The 23,105-nt window shown below is 51.8% G+C and overlaps 4 protein-coding genes across 16 annotated transcripts; 2 read left to right on the top strand and 2 right to left on the bottom strand.

Annotated features, from left to right (window-relative positions):
• The first annotated feature begins 66 nt into the window (after positions 1-66).
• Positions 67-2,708, top strand: ORMDL2 (ORMDL sphingolipid biosynthesis regulator 2). 4 transcript variants are annotated; one of them, XM_032645561.1, is made up of 4 exons: positions 67-206; positions 1,119-1,293; positions 1,463-1,614; positions 2,221-2,708. In XM_032645561.1, exons 2-4 carry the CDS (start codon positions 1,120-1,122, stop codon positions 2,354-2,356), a joined length of 462 nt encoding a protein of 153 aa, XP_032501452.1. In that variant the 5' UTR covers positions 67-206; position 1,119; the 3' UTR covers positions 2,357-2,708. The 4 variants fall into 4 exon arrangements, with proteins under 4 accessions (XP_032501452.1, XP_032501451.1, XP_032501453.1 ...); XM_032645560.1 differs by having other exon boundaries at positions 104-206; positions 451-1,293; XM_032645562.1 differs by having other exon boundaries at positions 107-206; positions 794-1,293.
• Positions 2,709-2,941: 233 nt separating this feature from the next.
• DNAJC14 (DnaJ heat shock protein family (Hsp40) member C14) lies at positions 2,942-10,932 on the bottom strand. 3 transcript variants are annotated; one of them, XM_032645546.1, is made up of 8 exons: positions 10,873-10,932; positions 9,832-10,349; positions 7,920-9,385; positions 5,158-5,264; positions 4,831-4,950; positions 4,317-4,477; positions 4,111-4,213; positions 2,942-3,898 (listed from the first exon to the last, which is right to left on the bottom strand). In XM_032645546.1, exons 3-8 carry the CDS (start codon positions 9,327-9,329, stop codon positions 3,688-3,690), a joined length of 2,112 nt encoding a protein of 703 aa, XP_032501437.1. In that variant the 5' UTR covers positions 9,330-9,385; positions 9,832-10,349; positions 10,873-10,932; the 3' UTR covers positions 2,942-3,687. The 3 variants fall into 3 exon arrangements, with proteins under 3 accessions (XP_032501437.1, XP_032501435.1, XP_032501436.1); XM_032645544.1 differs by lacking the exon at positions 10,873-10,932 and having other exon boundaries at positions 9,832-10,456; XM_032645545.1 differs by lacking the exon at positions 10,873-10,932 and having other exon boundaries at positions 3,670-3,898; positions 7,920-10,457.
• A 291-nt stretch (positions 10,933-11,223) lies between these two features.
• LOC116760553 (transmembrane protein 198-like) lies at positions 11,224-15,699 on the top strand. Of its 5 annotated transcripts, none has more exons than XM_032645554.1 (5): positions 11,224-11,413; positions 12,425-12,684; positions 13,283-13,864; positions 14,310-14,467; positions 14,590-15,699. In XM_032645554.1, exons 2-5 carry the CDS (start codon positions 12,510-12,512, stop codon positions 14,725-14,727), a joined length of 1,053 nt encoding a protein of 350 aa, XP_032501445.1. In that variant the 5' UTR covers positions 11,224-11,413; positions 12,425-12,509; the 3' UTR covers positions 14,728-15,699. The 5 variants fall into 5 exon arrangements, with proteins under 5 accessions (XP_032501445.1, XP_032501444.1, XP_032501447.1 ...); XM_032645553.1 differs by having other exon boundaries at positions 14,307-14,467; XM_032645556.1 differs by lacking the exon at positions 12,425-12,684.
• A 176-nt stretch (positions 15,700-15,875) lies between these two features.
• On the bottom strand, positions 15,876-22,097 carry MMP19 (matrix metallopeptidase 19). 4 transcript variants are annotated; one of them, XM_032645547.1, is made up of 9 exons: positions 21,792-22,097; positions 21,414-21,499; positions 20,390-20,520; positions 19,893-20,108; positions 19,183-19,428; positions 18,474-18,599; positions 17,270-17,434; positions 16,978-17,105; positions 15,876-16,797 (listed from the first exon to the last, which is right to left on the bottom strand). In XM_032645547.1, the coding sequence occupies exons 1-9, from the start codon at positions 21,879-21,881 to the stop codon at positions 16,363-16,365; spliced, it is 1,623 nt and encodes a 540-aa protein (XP_032501438.1). In that variant the 5' UTR covers positions 21,882-22,097; the 3' UTR covers positions 15,876-16,362. The 4 variants fall into 4 exon arrangements, with proteins under 4 accessions (XP_032501438.1, XP_032501440.1, XP_032501441.1 ...); XM_032645549.1 differs by having other exon boundaries at positions 15,878-16,797; positions 19,893-20,039; positions 21,792-22,032; XM_032645550.1 differs by lacking the exon at positions 17,270-17,434 and having other exon boundaries at positions 15,878-16,797; positions 21,792-22,032.
• Positions 22,098-23,105: the final 1,008 nt, after the last annotated feature.

The following is a 23,105-nucleotide window of genomic DNA, read 5'->3' as shown; positions in this document are numbered from 1 at the left end:
GGTTCGGCACCTTCCGAAGGACGCAAATGGTGACCAATTGTGTGTCCCGGTGGCAGACCGCCAGCCAATGGGTGGTGGCGACGCTGACTCCGCTTCACCAATAGGGAGAGCGCAGATGGGCCGGGGCTGCTGCTTCCTGGAGACCGCAGGTGTAGAAGCAAGCGCCGCGCCGCCCCCCAAGCTGGACTGGCTTCCGAAGCTGGCAGGTAGGGTTACGGGAGACTGGGAAGCGGTACTAAGGAAAAATGGTGGGACGTGAAAGTGGGGTGCGGGGTGGAGCGGCGGCGAACGACAGACCGAGAGAGGGGCGAAGACGACAGCCCTGAGGGGAGCCGACGAAGGAGAGAGGGAGCCTAGGGGAGCAAGGGGCGGATTCAGCACTAGGGTTTAGGGAATTTTAGGTAGAGGGCGGGCCAGAGCTGCTTTCTAACCAGGCGTCATCAACTTTAGGGCGAGCACGATTTTAAAACGGCCAAGTTCCGACGATCAGAGCCGCCCTGGAGTCGGGACTAGGGCTCCATCTCTCGAGACGCTCAGTTCACGTCCCTTCCTAGTTCACATTCTTGCAGCACCCCACGCGTGAGAGGAATAATTAGGATGCTGCCTGCTTACATGCCAAGGAGATGACACAGGAGGGGCAAGCCCCAGAGGAAAAGGTGGGGTTAGAATAGATTAGAAAAGGTAGCTTTATCCCTTCAACCTTCCTTAGTGGTTCCTTGATTGTTTCCCATGACCCTCTTCTGGAATTTTGGGTGTACCTAATGTCTTCATGGTTCCTTATTAACTTCTTCAGGAAGGTAAAGTGACATACATCTGTTTCCCTTGCTCCTTGAAGCGCGCCAAGCCTATGCGTACTCCTTCAAGTTACAGTTGAAGTGTAAGGATCAGAAGAAAGATTACCGTAGTATGTCTCTAAGATGTAGAGAGGACTCTTCTTGCCTTCTAAGTTTTTTTCCCCAAGGCTTCAGTTTTTCCTTTGTGCATGATGGGGAAGTTCTCTCATTCCCAATAGAGTCCGGGGGATTTGGGCTATTCAGGGTACAACTTCGAAGAACAAACTCAAAGAGGGGTTGAGAAGAAATTAAGCTGGACTCCTGCCTGATCCCCCGCTGTGGTAGGATGAATGTCGGGGTGGCACACAGCGAAGTGAACCCCAACACTCGAGTGATGAATAGCCGGGGCATCTGGCTGGCCTACATCATCTTGGTAGGACTGCTGCATGTGGTCCTACTCAGCATCCCCTTCTTCAGCATTCCTGTTGTCTGGACCCTGACCAACGTCATCCATAACTTGGTGAGCACTAAATCATGACCTTTTACCCACCCCAGGCTTTTCCCAACCAAAAACAAAATAAAATCACCAATTATTTGGGGGTTTGTCTTCCTTTTGGGATCTTAGCATACTTCTTGGGCTGAAGGACTGCTTTCTGCCCCCCTCACACTACCCACTTCCCTCTTCCCAGGCTATGTATGTCTTCCTACATACGGTGAAAGGGACACCCTTTGAGACCCCTGACCAAGGAAAGGCTCGGCTACTGACACACTGGGAACAGATGGACTATGGGCTCCAATTTACCTCTTCCCGAAAATTCCTCAGCATCTCTCCCATTGTACTGTGAGTCCAGGGGGGAGATACGGGAGATCCTTCAAAAGCCAGGTACAAAGGTCCACAGGGAATCTTTAAAAAAGCAGACTTCTACTCACTTAGACCCTGTGAAGATATGATATACTAGGTCTAAATCTAGAGAGAACAGTAAAAAGTAGAAGACAGTAATCAAGCATTACTTGCTGCCTCCTTGGTGGTAGGGGAATGGAGACGGGACTGAGAAAAGATAAAACACCAAGTTAAAGAAGTTATTTTACACTTCCAAAAGAAGTGAATAAATAAAGGCAGAACTGATGTGAATCTGTAAGAACTAACTGAGAAGTGGAAGCAGAAAGGATTCTAACAGTCATGCAGGCTGAAACTGCTTCAGCTGTCATTTGCCACCTGTCATTAACAATAAAAAAAAACTAATTTATAAATCTCCAGTTACAGGTGCTATCTGATTATCTCCCCAACCCCAAAGTAAATGCTGTTAATATAGCTGGAATATTTTCAGATATCCTAGGACTGCATGCAGTAAAACTGGTCATTTAAAATTGAAGAGAAAGTTGCCGGAAAGGCCTGAATATGGATGGGGAAGGCCAACTTCATTCAACCTATTTCTTCTCTCCCCAGCTACCTCCTGGCCAGCTTCTACACCAAGTATGATGCTGCTCATTTCCTCATCAACACAGCCTCACTGCTGAGTGTACTGCTGCCCAAGCTGCCCCAATTCCATGGGGTCCGTCTCTTTGGCATCAATAAATACTGAGGGATGGAGCTGGGGACATTGGAACAAAGGGCTGTAACATCCCTCCTTTTTCTATACTGTCTTCTATATCTTGAAAGCCTGAGAACTATGTTTCCCAAACTCCCAGTGGAAACTCAACTTCCCCAAATTTTCATTGGAAAATGGGGTTCCTTGGGCCCAGCCCTGCTAGGAGCAGGTTTCTTTGACTGAGGAAAGACAGGTGAGGTAAGCGGCAAATCACTCTCCAGAGCAGGAAGCCATGTTGGGGCAGCTTTTTGGTTGATTAAATTTTTCCATATCATCCACTCCCACCACCTCCCATCCAGCTCTGTTTTACTGTGTATTTTCCTTATAATAAAGATAAGTATTTTCAGATATGGCTACAGTTTGGTCAGCAGGAAGGGTAGGGAGATGTATTCATAAGGCTGGGGAAGAAAGATGCAATAATGACTTACAGAACTACAAAATTTCTCTAAGGTTTTTTTGTCCCCTCTCCCTTGGTCCAGTAGGAGGTGCCCTTCACTCTCAGCTAACACTTAGGAGGGAAAAGATTCTCAAATGAAAAAAAAAGGGCTCCAGCTATATGGGCAAAGAAGAGAGGGAAGATACAGGTTGCCAGTTATGTATTTATAGAAAGATAATCCCCTGGCTTTAAATAGATATATACATACAAATATGAACAAACTTAAAAAAATACAAACCCTTGGATCATAAGGGGGCTGCCGGGAGCCCCTCTATCCTTCCCCCTCACCCAAGGGCAGAGAGCGTGAATCTGTTTTTTAAAAATTATTAGTTTTGGCCATCCCTGCAGCAACAAGCACGAAGTTGGGTGATTACCCACAAGGTGAGAGTTCCCACTCTCTGAACTCTATGTATCTCCTATAATTAGGGTTACATGCTTTCTCGTTCTGTCATTTTACTAGTATATTGGGGCAAAGGAGGGGGCTCCCTCCTGAAATGGGTCAAGAAATAATACAGACACATTTAAAAAGAGGGGGAAAAGTGTCATCTGCTGTAGAAGCAAAAGACAAGACAAAGGCATACAGATCCCAGGGAATTACCCAGTTCCCACACTACTATGGGAGATATCGTCCAGCCCAGGTCCAGGCCCTAGGTTCTTTGTTCTAGCCACCCCCTATTTCTTTGGTATTGTCAGAAGACAAGATTCAGTTCCTGGGTGCTGGTGGAGGAGGGAGAGTGGTTCCAGGGCTTCCTATAAGTACTGAGTGAACAATTTGAGCTTAAAAGTTTCCCTTTTTAAAATATTTAAAAATAAACAAATCAAACTCCATCCTGTGCTGTACACAGCCCTTTTGACTCCCTGACATTGATTTGAGGAAAGAGGGGGGGTGTCAACGTTGGAAAGGCCTCCTCACTTTCTTCCGCCGCTTCGGTTTGGCTTCTCCCTTGGGTACTGTGCTGTTGGGCTTGGAGGCTGCAGTGGCCCCAGGGCCCGGCTGAGGAGCTGCAAAGAAGTTCCCGTTGGACATCTGGCCTGGGGGTACTTGAAAGATCCGGCTCAAGAAATCCTGAAGGTCAGCAGGAGGGGCATCTGGGGTAGCTCTGACAGGAAAACAGAAGACATGATGAAGCAAGAGATACTGGAGTCAAATGGTTACCTATGTTACCTATTTATACCTATTTTAAAGATATACTGAGTCAGTTCCCAAACTCCTTATAGGGTGAGACACCTACATGTCCTAAACAGCATGTCATGAAACCATGTTCAGAACTAGAATAGTGGATAGATTATTGAGAGAAATACCACCACCTACCTCTGCCGCCCACTGGTGCCTGGCATCCGTGAACCAAATGAGATGTGATAGGGGACTCTGTGGGTATCTGGGGAGATTCCCACACGCTGGCATCCAGCCCACTCTGCAAGCATGAGAGATAATTAGCCAAAATATCACAGTTTGGGCTGTGATATCACAGATGGGCTGGACATATGAGCCCATACTTCCAGAGGACAGAAGTATACCTGTGATGTCATACACCTTTCCATCCATCAGCGCAAAGTAGGTGATCTTGAGGCCCAACATGCTTGACTCTGCCCAAAAGTCTCCTTCCTCAGCAGGATGCAGCCTATTACACTCAGCACAGTATCTGGCACTCTTAGGTTCCCGATCCATTTCAAACCTCCTGCAATCCAACAAAAGGGCAGTTCCTTAATAATCTATCAAGCTTACCTAGAGCATTGCTGTAGTCTCCATTACTGACATCTCATCATTACTGACGAATATGGTTACTGACTCAGTTGTTACAAATGCCTATGTACACCCTGCCCTCAACCTTCTATCTTAAAGCTAGAACTATTCTCTTTTCTTCTTGCTAATTCAAATCCTCAGTCTCTTAACAATATAGCAAAAGTAGAAACCTCAGGGTCTTATTACTTACCATCTGGATCCCACGACTACTGACAATACAAGGAAGGTTTTTAGCTACCCAATCCCTAAACTGTGGCTGTCCCACTACCTGTCCTATTTAAGTCATACCTATGCTTTCCCTGGCATCGGCTGCACATCATAGTATTCATTGCTTCTTTGAGGTCATCCTGCAGCTTGGACAGAAACTCATTCACCGACCGGCTCAGCTCATTCTCTGCCATTCGCTTCCTGAGAGCAAAAAGGCTTTGTAAGTCAGAGAGTATTGCGTGCGGGACAAAGGGAGACAGATCTATTGGCTTCTTGAGGCCCCTGGCCAGCTAGACAAGCCACCTCAGTTCTCTCTGCCTCAGAGAGCCTCCATCCACAAGTCCAATGATCTCTGCTATTGAAGATTATTCATTTACCCCACCTGACAATTTCTTAGCTCCAACTTACATCTCATATTCCTTCCGTCTTTCAGGGTTGCTGACAATGTCCCAAGCTGCCCGCAAAACCTTGAAGGCCTCCTCAGCCCGAGGATGATTATTTTTGTCAGGATGAACCTACCAAAACACAGATTTCATCACATATCCATTCTAACCCTCTCCCCATTTTGGGTCAAAATAACCTCATATCAAAGGGTTCCCCTTCGGGGTCTTCCTTGGTGGCGCAGTGGTTGAGAGTCCGCCTGCCGATGCAGGGGACATGGGTTCATGACCCGGTCCGGGAAGATCCCACATGCCGCGGAGTGGCTAGTCCCGTGCGCCATGGCCACTGAGCCTGTGCATCCGGAGCCTGTGCTCCGCAAAGGGAGAGGCCACAACACCATCTTTTTGAAGAGTCAATATAGCTTAATGGTTAATTGCTGTGGCTCTGCAGACAGATCTGGGTTTAAGTCCCACCTCTGTCACTTATTAGCTGTATGACGTAGAATATTTTATCTATCATGGATTGTTGGGAGTATTAAATGAGAAAACACATGAAGCATATGGCACAGAATCTGGCACTATGGCGATCTGCCATCCCAGTGTGCCTGGGATTGTCCCAGTTTTAGCACTGAAATTTCATGTCTCAGGAAACCTTTCAATCCCAGGCAAGCAGGGATCGTTGGTTTAGTATGTGTGTGACTACCTGGCACACACGTACTAAACCCTCATATTTTAACTTTACTGTCAGTCATAAAGTTAAGAGTTCCAACGTACTCAAACTCTTATTTTCTAACTAGGAAATTCTCACATATACTCAAAACTTCCTACAGTAGTTTGCCTTTCTGTCCCAGGAGTGAAATATTGATAACATACCACGATCCTCACAGGCTTTTTATCCACTTTTCAGCCTTTTCTCCAAGACAAATAATATCCTCACTTCCTACAGCTTCCTGATTGTTCCCATCCACATACACCAAAAACAGAGATAAAGCTAGTCTCTTGACTGAGGCCAAATAAACAGAATGCTATTAAATCTCTCACATTCCCAAGCTTATAGAATGTGGGTAATGGTCAATTTAGGGCCTATTAAAGGCAGTGAGAGGTTGCATAAAAGAAGCCCACAGGGACTTGCCTGGTGGTCCAGTGGTTAAGACTCTGCGCTTTCAACGCAAGGGGCGCGGGTTCAATCGCTGGTCGGGGAACTAAGATACCACATGCCATGTGGCACAGTCAAAAAAAGAAGCCCACGGATACTGTGGCCCAGAACAAGAGGGAGAACTTTGGATAGTAGGGCAGGTCTACTGAGGATCAGGGAACTTTACTACAGCTCTATTTCAAGAAAGTAAGTTGAAAATGAGAATTTTTGAATGATACTCCCCAAGAGAGGATGTCTGCTAAAAGACATAAAGGTGAGAAAAGAACTCTACCATTAGTAACAATTTGAGTGTGAACACTGTTCCCCACTCTCAGAATATCCCAGGCCATCCACTAAGGGGCATACATTTCCCACCAAACTATTGACAATTTAGTCCTCTGGTAAGTTACAGGCCTGGTACTTTATTGTGCCTTGAGTGGTTAATGGAAACTTTGGTTGCCCATTCCCCTTTAGTGTCATGCAACCATTGAGATAATTTACACACTGTGATATTTTACCAGTCAAGTTCCATACACTCAAATAGGCCTCCAATGCAATTTACACACACTACTTACATTCAATAATAGCTTTACTTGTATAGAAATAGCATATCTAAAAATAGCATCTGAATAGCTACTTCTTTTCTTTCTTTTTTTTTGTTTTTTTAAGATGCTGGGGGTAGGAGTTTATTAATTAATTAATTTATTTTTACTGTGTTGGGTCTTCATTTCTATGCAAGGGCTTTCCCTAGTTGTGGCAAGCGGGGGCCACTCTTCATCGCGGTGCGTGGGCCTCTCACTATCGTGGCCTCTCCTGTTGCAGAGCACAGGCTCCAGACGCGCAGGCTCAGTAGCTGTGGCTCACGGGCCCAGTCGCTCCATGGCATGTGGGATCCTCCCGGACCAGGGCTCGAACCCGTGTCCCCTGTACCGGCAGGCAGATTCCCAACCACTGCGCCACCAGGGAAGTCCCTGAATAGCTACTTCTAAAAGCAATTTGATTGCATGCTTGTATTAAACCATTTCCCTCGAGCATGATAAGTCACAACTCCCACCTATACCCGCTTACCAGTAAAAGCAACCATATTTTCATGTATGACCTGAAAATGTATGTACATGCCTCTCCAAGATTTATGTCCCATTCTCCTTTCCTTTCCCACTCTGGGTTGTTGGTCTTGAAACAGCTGTTTTCTCTCACCTGGTCCTGGAATAATCACTCACATGTACTCCCTGAACGTTCCCACACTAGTCCACACTTGCCTCACTGCGACAGACAGTTGGATTTCCCTGTATTCGAAAAACCCTCATTTGTTTAGGAGAGAAGAACTGCCAGGCTTTCTGACGAGGTCTCTTCTCCACCCTACTCAGGATTTCACCTGGATATTCCAGATGAGTGAGTCCAACACTGTCTAATACACCAGGTTCGTTGATTTTCATTAAGAAAAAGAATCTCATGACAAAAAACTTTAAGGGAAAGTCAGATCCCATAGTAAAGGGGCGGAAAGTCTTTATGACTCTTTCCTAAGAATTAAAGATGCTCTTCGTCTTCAAGTTGACGTTCTACTCTGCCTTCCCTTTATTCCACTCTCCCAAAAATTGTAATAGAAAATAAAATATGGGAACAAAGAACTGGAAACAGAGGGGAAGGGTACTCACCATCACTGCCAGCTGCCTATAGGCCTTCTTCAGTTCAACATCTGATGCTGTGGCTTCAACCCCCAGCACATGAAAAGGGTTTAGCTCATCCTCGGGAACCCCAGCCATGGTCAACAGTCGAGCCACTTCCTCTTCAGGCTGGCAGTAGCGACCACTAGCTACAGGTGCATTCCCCTGCCTACTGGTCCTCTGCTTGACCCAAGGCAACTCCAGCCAACCCCACTGAACTCTTCTTACCAGCTGCTGCCACGGCCTGCTCTCTCTCAGCAGAATCAGGCACCGCTGCCAGGTGGGAGAAGCTAGCCAAGAGAAGAGCCAGGTGGCTTTACCCCTCCAACCTAACCGATCACTCAGCCCTACCAGAAACCGCCAGCCCAGCTGTAGACAGCCCAACAAAAGGGCCAGAGCCAGGAGCAGCAAAGCACCCAGTAGCCTAAGAAAACGGGTGAACAGCCCTGCCCCATAGCAAAACCCTTGGCTCAGAAACTGGAACATCACCTGGGCCCTGCCCCCCAGCCGCCCTGCCCAGACTCCCACCCAGACCCAAAAAAGGTCCAGATCACTGCCTTTCAGCTGCCTGCATGCATAGATGAGATGGCCACAAGTTTCCACGTACTCCCCCACTAATACCAGCAGTTCGATCAGCCACCAGAAGCCTGCCTGTCCAAGCTGACACAGTTCCTCTGCTCCCCACAATCCCAGTCCTCTGCGCTTATCTGCCTGACTCCGTTTCCGACCCAGCCGATGTCGACCAGGGGATCTGGGATCTCTGCGTCCACCCTCCCGAGTATCCTCCTTGGCTGGAACGCGGTGCCGTTGTCTCCGGGGTGCAGGTTTCTTTCCACTGGGCACACGTGAAAAATCACTGGGAAACTTAAGAGGTTCCTCCTCATCATATTCCTCTTCCAACTCTTCATCTTCCCCCAAAGCTGGAGAGGTACAATGGTGGCAAAAGTTGCTAGAAGAGCTGTCTCCTCCCTCAGAGTAAGGCCCTTCAGGGATTCCAGGGGTTCCCTGGCAGTTACAAGCAGGTGGAATGGAAAGAAAAGAAGGGTTCCCATCTTCCTGGTACCCAGCCTCATTCTCTCTTGAGAGTTCCTGGTCCTCTCCTGACTCTTCTGAAGATGCCTCACTCTGATCAGGGTCCACTCCATCCCTAGGGGGTCCTGGACCCCTTGGAGGGCCATGGCTTGGATCTGACCAGTGGGCTGGATTTGGGGGCTGTGTGTACTTAGGACTAGAGTGCTCTGTGAGGCAGCGGGTACCATTAGGAGCAGGCCCCGCTGAGTCCCTGAGTCCTGAGAATGAAAGTATTTCAGGGTCCACAGAGGGTCCTAAAGTCCTGAGGGAGGCACCACCACTGTGGTGGGCTCCACACAACCCTCCTTCTCTGGGGTGCTTCTGGGCCATGACCCCAGGGCTTCCTGAGGATTTTAGGTCACAGCCATCGTGGTAAGTTCTGATGCCTGTAACAAAGGTATCAAGGTGGGGATGATCAAGGATAGGATCAAGAGAGAGGTTACATAATCTTAAATTGGGGAGATATATTTAACGGACCCACCTCCCTTGTTTTCCCGAGTTCTTTTGGGCATTCATTACCCCAGCAATAAAGCCAATACTACATTAACGACAACCCTGCTCCCTCCCCCCTCCTCCAAATCCCCTTATTTTTTTCTTTCCCCAGAAAGCTATAATGCTGAATCAGGGAAAAAAAGAGGTACCACAAAGGGTGTGGTCCTGGGGTCACTCTTGGGAAAAAGGGAAAGACGACCGGAAAGGGGGCCGCAGACTGCCAGAAAAGGGTGGGGACCGTGCGGTCCTTAAGGAAAATCTGGGGGCGGAGTTTGTGGTTGCCCCTGACAGAGACAACCGTGAACCCTCGGGCTGGGTAGAGGGGACCAAGGTAACATACAGAAGAGCGGCGGTAACTCCTCCCCCTCGAGCAGCTGGGCCGAGGGCCAGGGGGAGCTACGAGAGCAGCTCCCCCGGCTCCGCCTCCCGTTCACTCTCTGCTTCCGCCTTCCGTCCCCGCCGCGGCCGCCGACCTGGGGCTACTTCCACCTCCGGGGTCACCGGGGAAGACACGGGAAGGAAAAGTAAAAGCGGTTGGCGGAGGCGCGAGCCAGTGCTGCAAGCGCGGAGTCGAACCAGTGGGGGCGGTCCTGAGGAAGCACTGGCCCCGCCCCTTAAAGGGCTCTCTGCTGCCGCCCTCCGCGTGCTGAAGTGGGATCCCCGAAGGTTGCGCCACAGGAAGCGAAGCAAGTGGGCGCTGCAGCAGTGCCTGCGGACTCGGGGCAGATTCTCAAGTTCCTCTGGCTGTATTCTTGGGCTTGTGCCGAGACCGGGAGATAGAGGAAAGCCACCGAGCCAGTCTTTTTCCCTTGCAGTCAAAACCAGGGAGCGTAGGGGAGCCACCGCACTGATCCCTTGCTGTAATGAGGACAGAGGCCCTTTTGTATCATGCGGGGGTGGAGCGGAGGGGAGGACGCCCCGGGCCTGGCCCCGCCCTGGCCCTCCTGCGCTGCCCCTTTCTTCCCACCAACCCTCGCTCCGCACCCCCCGCCACCGCGCCTGACCCAGCTGGCGAACTGCCCCGTATAACTGCAGCTCCCACGGCCCGGATCCGCGCCTCTGGGTGCAGCTCTCAGTCCCCGTCACGAAGCGGGACCGGAGGACTGAGAGCGTGGCTCCACTGGGCTTAGGACCCGAGCGGAGTGCCAAAAAACACTGCACTCATCTGCATGCTGCTTTGCATCTCGTTTGCATACCAAGCTGTTCAGTCGACGTTGACAAGCGCCCCCGCCCCCACTCAGACCCGGCTTGGGTACCCTCTCTGTCGGTCCCCTCCTCTGCACACGCCTCTCCGTTAGTCCCCCTTCCAGACCCCGTCTTTGCTCCGCAAGTTTTTCTACCCATGAACCCCTCGTCGGCGCCCCCAGACCAGTAAGAGCACCTTCCCGGGGTCCCCGATCCCGACCACCAAGTTCTCCAGAAGACAATACTCCAATTCTCTGGGAAGTGGAAGAAACCAAGCCGGAGTAGGGGGGCGCTGGGACACCAGTAGGGGTTTTGAAAGCTTCTGGTTGTTGAGTCAGCGCCTAAGTATTCAGAGACCTTTCCCCAAACCTCTTGTCGTTCCCCCAACACCGTTCCCTGCTATGGAAGGGGGTCTCTGTTCCCAGCCTAGAGCCGTAGGCAAACTGGGTCCCCCCACACACAGGGAAAAGAGTTGGAGGGTCCCGCCCCGTGATGTCACCCCCCCCCCACCCTGTCCCCTTCCTCCACCTCCACCCCCACCCCGCCCCCAAGCTGGTTGCTTGTAGCTCACGGGGCTTGGGCTACGACTTGCAAGAGTTTAGGGGGCAACGAACAGAGTGGCCCTACGGGTACCCACGCCCGACAGCCGCCTGAACGCCTAGGACTCCAGGCAGGGATGCAGCTGGGGGTCTAGGGAAGCACATCTACCCCCTCCTCTCCTCAGCCCTGACAGGGTGGTGAGTAGTTAACACCCCCTCCCAAACCTCTCCTTGTTTAGAGTCCCCAGACTTCCAAGCGGATTGGGGAGAGAAACCCCAGGGATTGCCCAAGCCAACTCTCCTGCTTGTTAAGACCTTGATGTCCAAAAGAAGACAGCTGAAGGGAAGTGCCTGCACCCACCCTACCCCACTCCCATAGTGCCCCCACTGCCAGCCCCTCCTTGGTGTTCTCCTTTCAGGAACTGAGATCATATCCCACTGGCAGCCCTGGCACCCCAGGGGAAAGGGGGAGGTAGGAAAAGTCCCACCAGTGTCCTGAGGGGAGGAGCAAAATACTACCAGGATGTGAGATGTTGTCTGTGGGCAAGGTGCCTGCTTAGTCCGTGGGGGATCGTGGGAGTTCGACTGTGGCTTAACGCCCCTTCCCCCAATAACTCCTCCACCTGAAGCCAAGGCTTCAAAACCCTGATAAAGTGTGGCTTTCTGTCTCTACTTGATTTCTTGTCTCAAACTCTTGGTGTCTGATTTTTCCCCCTCTTCCTTCTCTTGGGTTGGAGCAATTGTCAGGAGACCCCCACCATGATTCATTCTCTCCCCTTCCTTCTCCTTCCCCCTCTATTAACTCCATCCTTCCCAGTCCAGTGTGATAATTTTGAGTCCCAGCTGCAGATGGGGCAAGCTTTCTTTTCGGCTGGAACAAGCTGCTGAGTCTTTAGCCTCCAGTCTCACTAGTACCCCTGGGCCCCTCCCTCCACAGACCGAGGACTTCCTACTGCTCCCACCCCACCCTGAAAAGCCAGGGGACAAAGACTCATTACCTTTATAAGATTTGAAGTTCTACTTAATGTCCTTGTTTCAGAGGGTGATGAAGAGACAGCTGGCTCCCGTTAACCCGGTCCTGTAGGTTTCTTCAGTTACCCCATCAGGGCTAAGCTCCGTCCTGAAATTGGCCTTTCTTTAAAAGAAATAGAGGTACAGAGTCCTCAAGATTCATGGGCACCTGAGTTCCTGCCCCCTACCCCCTTGCAGGTTTCCCAGCCCCCTCAAGACATTCATGGATGGATGAGAGGAGCTGACACTGACCTCCCTCTCTGTGACCACCTTCTCTTCGGCCATGGAGGAAGCCTTGCTGCCCCTGGCCATGACCTCTGACCCCAGGCCCTTTAATCAACAACTCCCAGAGCCTCCAGACCCAAGATGTGTCTTGGAACCCCAGGACAATCCTGAATTGGCACCCGCCCTGGTGTGTGCTCTTTGCTGCTGCTTTGGAATCATCTACTGCTGCTTCGGTGAGGGCAGGGCCAGGGTTCTGGGGGGCAGCTGCCCAAGACTGTCACCCTCAAGGATGATGCCAACTTTCTCCTTTGCTCCTGAGCCACCTCTCCTCCTCTGTCGGGGGATGCCTACCTTCAGTGTGGCTGATCTGCTCTTGCCAGCTCTTTTTCATCCCCCATGCCCACACCCTCCAGCTCTGAGCCTTGGCAACTATCATTTGTCCTCCCCTTGCCTCCTACCTCAGGATTCCATTCCCAAATTACCCTCTATGCTTAAGGCTTCTTCACCCTTCCCCAATAATCTGAACCAGCCTGTGCCGATTTCTTCCCGTCTACCATCCCTGGAAGGACGAAACCTTGTTTCTGTACTTATTCCCCTCAATGCATCCGTCTTACCGTCTTACCTGCTGATTTGCTCTCCCAACCCCTCTCAGTTCCTGAAAAGTCTCTACCCTCCCTGGATGATCCCTTTCTGCCCTTTGCCTTGAGGTCCCTGTGTGTGCTGCTCCTGCCTTCTGCTCCTCTGGTCAGCCATTCCTCTCCCTCCTGATTCATCAGAGCCATCCCTGGAGACCTCTTTCTGCCTCTCAGTGCCTCCTGCCTCCCTTCCCAGGCTACCGCTGCTTCAAGGCAGTGATGTTTCTCTCCGGCCTGCTATCAGGAGCCCTGGTGATCTTCCTGCTGTGCCACAAGGAGCGTGTGCTAGAGACACAGCTGAGCCTGGAGGTGAGCGCAGGCATTGCGCTAGGCATCGGACTCCTCTGCGGCCTAGTCACCATGCTGGTTCGCAGTGTCGGTCTCTTCCTGACTGGTCTCCTGCTAGGCCTAACCCTGGGCGCCGGGGTCCTGCTGGGCACTGAGCCCATCTACCAACCACCTTCAGCCTGGGTGCCGGCCGGGGGGCTGGTGGGGCTGGCACTGCTGGGAGCCCTGCTCACACTTCGGTGGCCACGTCCATTCACAGTTCTGGGCACAGCCCTGCTGGGTGCTGCGGTGCTGGTGGCCTGTGCTGACTACTTCCTGGAGGGGCTGGCACTGGGCAGTCGGCTGGGCCAGCGCTTGCAGGCACTTCCAGCCTTGCCTCCTCTCTGCTGGTATAGCTGGGTCTTGCTGGGGACCTGGCCAGCCCTGGGGGCCCTTGGGGCCCTGGCCCAGTGGAAGCTCATGGATGAGGAACGTGGAGGCCACACCAATGGTGAGTTACTGCCATGGTACAGAAAGCAGCCAACCTGTGCCTTCTCTTGTCCCTGGTTCCCAGACTTGAGGAGGGGAAGGGGGAAAATCCACTTGAGGCAAAAGGCAGAGGTGTCTAAGGTGAATGGGGCAGGGCTTTGAAGACAGAGTTGGAGGAGCCAAAGTTCTGGGTAAGAATGAGAAGAGTCATTGTCAGGAGAGGGGGGTGCAGGGAAGAGTTACTGGGGACTGATATGGAAGAAAAGGAAGGTGTCAGGGAAGTCCAGAAGGAAAGGATAGGAGGATTACAAAGAAAACTTTCTTTATAATAACTGGAGGGGTAATGAGATTTGAGAGAGACGTAACAGGGACACTGAATGGGTTTCTCTAGAGTATGAATGTATTTGGGGGTGGGTTTCAGAGTCTAAAGAGGCCTCCCTGAGTCTGTATTGCCCCCTCCCAAGCAGTGGTCTTGAGCCACCAGCGAAGGCATCTCCAGCTCCTTCGGATCCATCAGCAAGAGGCTAAGTGGCACCGGACCTCCCCTGGGGTGGGGCTCTGTGAGGGCAGCTACCGGCGCCCGCTCCACCCCAGCGCCCGGAGCCCTGCTGACAGTCTGGCTCCAGTGAGTGGAGGGGTAGGGGGTGCTCAGGGGCATGGGAGAGAGGGCACATGGGGATGCTCAGGGTGGAGGGGGGCTCTGACCCAGGCCCTTTCTTCTGCCCTCTCTGCCCTGTGCCCCTCCAGAGCTATCTCCAGAGCCTTCGAGAGCACCAGCTGGGACCAGGCACCCAGGCCACAGCTCCCCACACTGTCCTGGACCTGGATTCTGACTGTGGTTCCACTGTACCCCTCACCACACCTTCTGGTTCCACCCGGACCTGAGCCTAAACCTCCACTGATGCCCTCACCCCTAGCAAGGGCCTGGGAACACTAGGTGGGCAGGGCCTGGGCCCACAGGATCCAACACAAACTTCCCCACCTCTTGGGGACGGAATCTGTGCTCCAACCCAGAGCAGCCCTGTAGGGATATGTTTTAGGTATAGATAGAGAAGAATCTTGTAGGGAAGGGAGACGAATGGAAATATGAGTACCTACCTCTGTCCAATAATAGAGGTGCCCTGGTCTCTAAAGTAACTGACTCCCTAATTCCCTCCAAACCAAACCAAGGAGGACCATTACCCAAATAGCCTTCTACATACCCGCCTCAGTTTGCCTCACAATGGTAAAATAAGGGGTTTTGTTTTTGTAGGACCTAAAGAAAATCAGGAAGCCTCCTAAAGCACTTGATAGCTTTTTGATGGGGAGAAGGGCAACAGAGGAGCTCAAGGGTCCCTAATCCCCAGGTCCCTCATTAGGGGGCAGTTGGGTTCCTGGTTAGCCTTTCCCTCTGGACCCCGTAGGCTCAAGCCCCCTTCTCCTACCTCAGTCGGGGGTACTGTCCTCCATGGTGCTTCCCTTTCCCTTCTTCTTAATGTGGGGAAGACCACAGGGCAGTGCCTGGCTCAGCACCCACCTTCCCCCAAAGCTGGCTTCTTGCTCCAAGGAGAGAGCATTGGCCCACATGCCAGAGTCTTGCCCTTTTGCCCAAAGGAGCCTGGTCTTCAGGGCTGCGTGGAAGACAAGTGCCTTCTCTGCCTCTCATCATAGGTGACACTAATCTCCTTAACCAGAACATTGTCCCAGCCACTAACCCATTCTAACTCTCCACTACCCCTGATTCTCCTGCCCAAAGTCTGTACCCTGGTTCCCCAGACAGCATGAAGGAAGATATGTCCCTGCCCCGGGGAAGCAGGGTTATGATGGGAGGGAGGAAGAACACGGGAGCATGTGAATAAAATGGCATTGAACATTGAATCAGGGAGTCCAGCCTCTACTGTTGCTGCTCTTTTCTTTCTTAGCACCCCAGAACAAAGGGTTAGCCATACTGACAAGTCCTCTGTCCCTTAAAGATCTGATGAGGGTACCTTTATCAGACTGGACTACCGTAGGAGCTGCACACGCACAGCCAGAGGAAGAGTCGTTCACTGCTCTCTCATGAACGTGAAGTTGACCTTTATTAAGCACGAATGCTCCAGGCACTTCACATATAGTATTTCATTTAATGCAACAACCCTGCAGGATTGGTATTAACCTTATTTTGCAGACGGGAAATCCAAGGCTTAACAAGGTTAATTAACTTGCCCAAAGTCATAAGCAAGTAAATGTGATTCTCAAGGATTACAAAGCCGTTGCTCATTTTACCGGCTATGCTGTCTTCTTGCACTTTATCTAGGAAGAACAGGACCCAGGCTTTCCCAGTTGTGGCCTCCTGTCAGCTAAAGGCCTAATGGCTGCCTTTCCTCTACCAATGTCCTCCAGAGAGTAGATGGGGAAGAAATGGATGGAGTTGGGGGCTGAGTTAGAGAGTCACTGCCCAGGAGGGAAGGAACACAGGGGCTTGGTGGCTGGAGCTGGGACGTTTAGAGGCCTGAGGTCCATGGTTCATGCTTGTGCTGCAGCAGACGTTTGACTGAGGTCTTAGATCTCTGGGAGGGTGGCGTTGCCAAGGAATAAAAGGGTGGTGGAGGCTGTGTCTGAGGGGGTAATGTCCAAGATCGTATCTCTGGCTGAGTGGTCAGTGTTCAAAGTGATATCTATGGCCAAGGAAGTGGTATCCAAGGTTGTTCCTGTGGCTGAGGAAGTGGTATCCCCATCTGATGGGGTGGTGTCTGGGGTCTGGGGACGACAGTGCATCCAGTTGTGGGCGATATCTCTGGGATAGCCTTTCTCTACTCGAAGCTGCCGATTGAGGCGCCAGTACTGTTTTCCCTTAAAGAAGTAGACGCGGCCATCCCGCCAACTCATGGCACCTGAGGGCTGGTCTGGCACTCCTGTAAACAACCCCTTGGTTGGTTTGGGGTAGCGGCTGAAATCAGTTTGGGCCAGCTCGTCCCACTGCCAGTAACCGGAACCCTAAGTGTGGGGCAGACAGGGAGAAAAGGAGGATGAGAAGAGAGCTTAGGGACCCCCCAGAGGTCTACCCTCAGCCCACAGCAGCTGCAGAAGAACTCCCTTCAAGAGCAAGTCTGCGTCTCCGTGTGAGGTAGCCCGTCCCTCCTAAGAAGGGATTTGCCCTTGCTTTGAACTTTATACCTTAAAGAGGAACACCTTTTTGTTGAGAGGCCAATAGAGAGCAGCATCCAGGTTGGGTTCTACCCTATTCAGCTTCTTAGGGAAGCCAGGAGACATCTTGAAATTAACGTAGCGCCACACCTTGTCTCCTGAAGAGAGCATGTAAGGAAAGAACAAGACACCTCTGTCGCCAGGTGATAGCTTTCAGTTCCTCCATTCCACCGTCTCAGAAACTTCTCATCCCTCCCTCCTTTTATGGATTCTCTGATTATAGGCCCTCCTCAGGTAACACACTGTAAACTAGTCCCCTCACCCTTAAAGAAGTGAATCCATTGCGTCCGAGGAGAGTAGACAGCAGCATCCAGGTTTCCTGGGAGCCCCTCCCAAAGGGCAGACACTTGGAACAAGGGACCCAGCCCTGAATCTGTCACGGTCCACACGTAGTTTCCCTTGAAAGCGTAGGTCTTCCCTCGGGGCCCTGAGAGCATAAGCATGTCAACAAGTCAAAAAGACAGGGGTCGGGCTTCCCTGGTGGCGCAGTGGTTGAGAGTCCGCCTGCCAATGCAGGGGACAAGGGTTCGTGCCCCGGTCCAGGAAGATCCCACATGCCGCAGAGCGGCTGGGCCCGTGAGCCATGGCCGCTGAGCCTGCGCATCCGGAGTCTGTGCTCCGCAACGGGAGAGGCCACAACAGTGAGAGGCCCGCGTACCACCAAAAAAAAAAAAAAAAAAAAGTCAGGGGTCGGGCTTCCCTGGTGGCACAGTGGTTGAGAGTCCGCCTGCCGATGCAGGGTACGCGGGTTCGTGCCCCGGTCCGGGAGGATCCCACATGCCGTGGAGTGGCTGGGCCCGTGAGCCATGGCCTCTGAGCCTGCGCATCCGGAGCCTGTGCTCCGCAGCGGGAGAGGCCACAGCAGTGAGAGGCCCGCGTAACGCAAAAAAAAAAAAAAAGACAGAGGTCAAATAAAGACTTGTGGGTATCTCAGGTAGACTAATCATTTGCTGTCCTCTCACAGGCTGATTTCTCAAAAATTCATTCAACTTTAATTCAGAGAGAAGATTAAGGGCAGAGAAGGAGGACCCAGTGTTCAGCCTCTCCTTTATTGTTCACAGCAAATCAGCCCTGGCCCAACAAAACAAAACAAAAGCCCTGCAGGTAGCTGCTCCCCCTTGGGGACCTCCCCTCCTACCCCAGGTGGCTTCCAAGTTGTACTTCCATGTGGGTATAACACCCTCTCTAATAGACATTCCAGTTAAGACTGTTTTCTCCATGCTGCTGTATTTCCAGATGTTTTTAGTGGCCCTCATAGGGTGGCAGCAGAGGTAAATTCCAGCCTGGCCCACCTTTAATTTGGTTCTGAATCCTCCCTCCCCATACCACATGCCTCCTTCCATGGCCACCAACCCCTGTCTGGTGGTAAACTGCCATTGCTCACGCCAAGGTCCAATGTCACTCCCATCTCAAGGTCAGCAGGCCACCCCACTGCCTGCCTACAGCCTAGAGGAGAAGGGTCTTACCCAGCATCATGGCGTCCAGTTCACCACTGCAGGGGTCTGGCATGGGACTGGGTTCTGTGGGCACTTGGGGTACAGTGGGGAGCTCCATCTCTTCTTCCTCATCCTCTGTCTCTGGGCTTTTCTTGCCTGCAAGGTAACATAATCCTGCTCAGGGAGAGAAGGCACTGGCCTCCCCACTCTTCTACTGTAAGTTCAGCTCAGAGGTCCCATAGAGAGGAAAAGGGAAACCTAGAGAGCTTTCCTTGGTGGGAGGAAAGATCATATTGATATCAGCAGGAGACATGTTTTTAGTTTTGAGAGGCACTAGAAAGGGAGAAAGGGGTTTGCTGGAATGTTCATTCTTCATCCCCTAGAACAGGTATGAGGGGAGAGAGCTCTGGCAGAAAGATTAGACCTGGAAGTGTCAGAAAAACAGCTCTTGGGAGTTCCCTAGTGGCCTAGTGGTTAGGATTCCAGGCTTCCACTGCAGCGGCCTCGTGGCCTGGGTTCAATCCCTGGTTGGGGAACTGAGATCCCACAAGCCATGCGGCAAGGCCAAAAAAAAAAGGAAAGAAAAACAGCTCCTGAAAACGAAGAAGGCCAAGTAACTGGGCAGGAGGAAGAGAAAGAAGCCAAGCCATTTCCCTCCATGAAGATTAGACCTGTGTCTTCATGCCTGAAGAGATACTGGTCAGACTGACCTTCATGATCCCTAGGGGAAAGGACTGACCATAGAGAGCCTGGATCCCAGCCACATCATCTGGGTGCAGCTTGAAGTGGGGCCGGTAGCCAGCATAGACAGGGGCCATGAGGGCCTGGGTGTATCGGGAGTGCCCAAGCCCCAGGGCATGGCCCAGTTCGTGGGCTGCAATGATGCGCAGGTTCACCCCCCGGTAGGTCTCCTCAGTCCAGAGCTCATCTTCATCAAAGTGCACACTGCCCAGCTCTGGGATGTCGGCATGGGCCAGGACCTGCCCTGGACAAAGGCAAAGGAAGGAGGTCAGAGTCTCCTAGGGTGGAGCATCTCCTGCCTGTTATAAACTCCAATTACTCCATTCCCTTAAAATTCCCCCATGTATATTCACTGTCTCTTGGATACCTCTCACTCTGTTCAGATTCCGCTGTCATCACTCCGTTCTCTCAGGGATGCCCATCACTCTGTCCCTTTACCTCCCAGCCACTCTGTCATCTCTGGCCCTGTGCTCTCTGAGGTATGCCTTGAGCAGAGGAACTTAAACCAACAAAGAAGGCATAAGCTTCAAAGAAGAGGCTTGGTAAGGCCCCAGGGAGGTGACATGCTGCTCCCCAAGGGAATATTAGAAGGTGGTTAGAGAGTGTAGGGTGCAGTTGAGCATGGGGGTGGCCTGACATTAAGGTTCCAGAGTCACTGACTCAAGGGGACAGAGGTCTGTGAAGTGAGAGTTGAGAGCTGGTGCCTACCAGGCCCATCAAAGGTACTGGAGCAGTATGGGCTTTGGCGGCCATGGAAGGAGAGGCGGATATCAGCCCAGCCAGCCTTCACCTCCCGGAAGGTCAAGGGAGCCACATTGCTCCAGTACTGGAAGGCTTGAAGCAGGGCTGCCCGGGCTGTGTAGGATGGGAGGGTGGAGGGCAGGTTCAAGATGCGGAAGGTCAGGTGCTTCTTTCTCCAGCGGCCTGGTTAATTGGACCAGAAAATAGGTTAGAAGCACAGATACTTTTGCCAGCTCCGAAGAGTTCCCCTGAGTCTGGGCACTCACTTAGCAAAGCTGTGAAACAACCCCTCCAGGCAAGTGATGATCGGTTAATTGTTCAGCGCCATTCACGCTGATTTGCTGTGAACAGACCAGGTGACCATCCATTCAACACTGAGCTTGTCCAGGCTGTCCCAGTGCCACCTGTGCTCCACAGCCATGCCAACCCCTCCTCTCCCTCCCTTTCCCAGGCTCAGCCCTCACCCAGCAGCAGGTATTTAAAGGTCTTCTGGTTGAAGGGGTCCTCCAGACCACAACGGGGCCGCTTCATACGGGCCCTCGTGGCGTCATCTAGCTGACCTGAGACTGGCAGCTCAGAGGCTTCCTGAAAAGCTCTAGAAAGAGGGAGAGGGATGGGTCCAGCAGGGAAGGGGCATCTGGAATGACTGAGAACTGGGGATAGCTCTTTGGCCCCCCGCTGCCCAAGGTGGTGGCTGAGAATGGCCCAAAAGCTCTGAAGCTGATGGGATCACTCCAGGATCCAGTGCTCATAATTGGGACTTCCTCTTCTGTTCTGCGTAAAGGCAATACTCCAGCTTCACCTCCTGTGTTCATGCTCTTATTTGGGTAAAGTGCCTCTGGCGTCGCCTTCTTCCTCTACTGCAATTTCTAACCTCCTTCTGATCTAGGTAAGTGTCCTGCCTCCTGCTCTGGAAACTCTCCCACCGCTGCTCCCACCTGAGGACCTGTCCTCCCTTTGCTTTCTCCCCTCCTGGCTGGACCCGTCCCTCCCAGCCCAGCCTGCTCTGGGGCAATTTCATCCATCAGGCACCGCAGGTACTGTGACTTTTCAAGGGCCTGAGAACATATCTGAGAGCAGAAAGAAAAAGGACCCATTAGATCCAAAATATGAAAACTTCAAAATAGAAATAAATAAATCCCATATTAAATGTCTACGAAAGGCAACATCATGTCAACAACTCAGCTCCAACTCAACTCACAGTTTTACATATAAATTATACTTCATGTGGAATGTGACCAAATAATAGTATTTTGGATATAACATGGCATGGAGCCTCCAAAGAAGTGCTTAGGGCCTAGGAAGATCCAATGACTGTGCCCTCATCTTTGAATCCCCATCTCACCCCAGGCCCCACCACCCATTCCCTAGATCCCCAGCGTGGACCTGGGTTAAGCAGAGGTGGGCCTGGGGACTGAAAGGGTTTAGAAGAGAGAAAGGAGACCTTGTGACCTTGACCCTGAAGCCATGCACCTTATGACCTCTCACCTCAGAGCTTCTATGATATCTTCTGGCCTGAAGTCATCAGGTCCTTCTAGAGGGTTCTGTAGGTACCCGTATTGCAACAAGTAATCCTATGATGAGGGTAGGGGTCAGCAGAATAAAAGGAGGTTAGTCTCTGGGTGAAGCTCTAAGTGACCTAACAGCCCATAAGGACAGGAGGGGACAGACGTGGAAGGACTAAAGGAGAGGCACGTTAGGGGAGGAAAAAGGAGAAGGAGTGGAGATAGGTAGCGGTGGATCATGGAATAGAGGAAGGAAGGGAAAGGAAGGCAGTTGTAGGTCAGAAGGGAGGCTTGGATGGGACCATGGAGCAGTTCCTCCATCCCTCCCCCAGCCTGGGTCTCACCTTCCCAGGGCACTCACCACTGCTGCCTCCTTCTCTCCAGGCCCCAGGGCCCAGCACGAGACTGTCATGGGGAGTAGGAAGCGCAGCCACAGCCGCTGCCAGTTCATGGTCCCACCAGGCAAGAGCTCCAGAGGCTGTCTGTGCCCTGTGCCCTGAGATTTCTGGGAGCCTGGGGGAGCAGGGCTAGGTGGGGGTCTCTTCCCTTCAGTTCTTTTCACTCTCTAGTCTCTGGTCCTCTTCATAAAACTTCAGAGGAGGGCAATTGGGGGAAGCGTCATTAGGAGGTGACTCAGCCCAGAGATGTGTTGCAATTCACCATTAACCTCTAGCCTGCCAGAGAGTGGAAGTCAAGAAGAGCCTCCAACCCTATCCCCCAGGGTCCTCTGCTGGAGACCGAAAGACTTTCCATATTGTACTTTGTGTTAGGTGATTCATATCATTTAATTCTCACTATCCTCCTATGAGGGAGGAATTATTCTGACCTTTTTTTTAAATTTATTTATTTATTTATGGCTGCGTTGGGTCTTCGTTGCTGCACATGGGCTTTCTCTAGTTGTGGTGAGTGGGGGCTACTCTTCGTTGCAGTGCATGGGCTTCTCATTGTGGTGGCTTCTCTTGTTGTGGAGCACGGGCTTCAGTAGTTGTGGCACGTGGGCTCAGTAGTTGTGGCTCGGGGGCTCTAGAGCGCAGGCTCAGTAGTTGTGGTGCACGGGCTTAGTTGCTCCGTGGCACGTGGGATCTTCCCGGACCAGGGCTTGAACCCATGTCCCCTGCATTGGCAGGCAGAGTCTTAACCACTGCACCACCAGGGCAGTCCCTCTGGCCATTTTTTTAAGAGAGGAAATGGAGATTCAGAGAGGGAAACTTGACTAAGGACATGGAACTCCTAACCGGCCTGGCATATATTCAAATCCCTCTGCCAACTCCTAACCCGCACTCTTTCCATGCACCACGCTGACTCTTAGAGCTTTGTTCTCTAAGTGGTTAGGAGCCACTGAAGTTTCCACCGTCACCTGTGCATCACACAACACTTACATACCATTCAAATGCACAGGGAAGTAGGGATAGGAATGGGGGAAGGGGTTACTGAACTCACGTTTTCAGTGGGACCCCAGTTCTGAGCCCTTCCCCACATCCCAGGCTGCAAGGCTGGCAGGCCACAGGGGAACCCTTCACACCCCAGGATGGAGGCGGGGGATCCTCCTGACTCATATCGTTGCCCTCAATGATGCTGGTCCTCTTGACCCACTCAGCACGCAACTGAGTAATAATCAAGTGACTAAGTCCCAAATGGCCAGTGACAGGCAAGCAAGGGCATAGCCTCTGACTGA

Source organism: Phocoena sinus, chromosome 10 (genome assembly GCF_008692025.1).
Source record: "Phocoena sinus isolate mPhoSin1 chromosome 10, mPhoSin1.pri, whole genome shotgun sequence".
Classification (NCBI taxonomy): domain Eukaryota; kingdom Metazoa; phylum Chordata; class Mammalia; order Artiodactyla; family Phocoenidae; genus Phocoena; species Phocoena sinus.
Note: the sequence above shows the minus strand (reverse complement) of the source record. Positions and strands in the feature narration are given on the sequence as shown.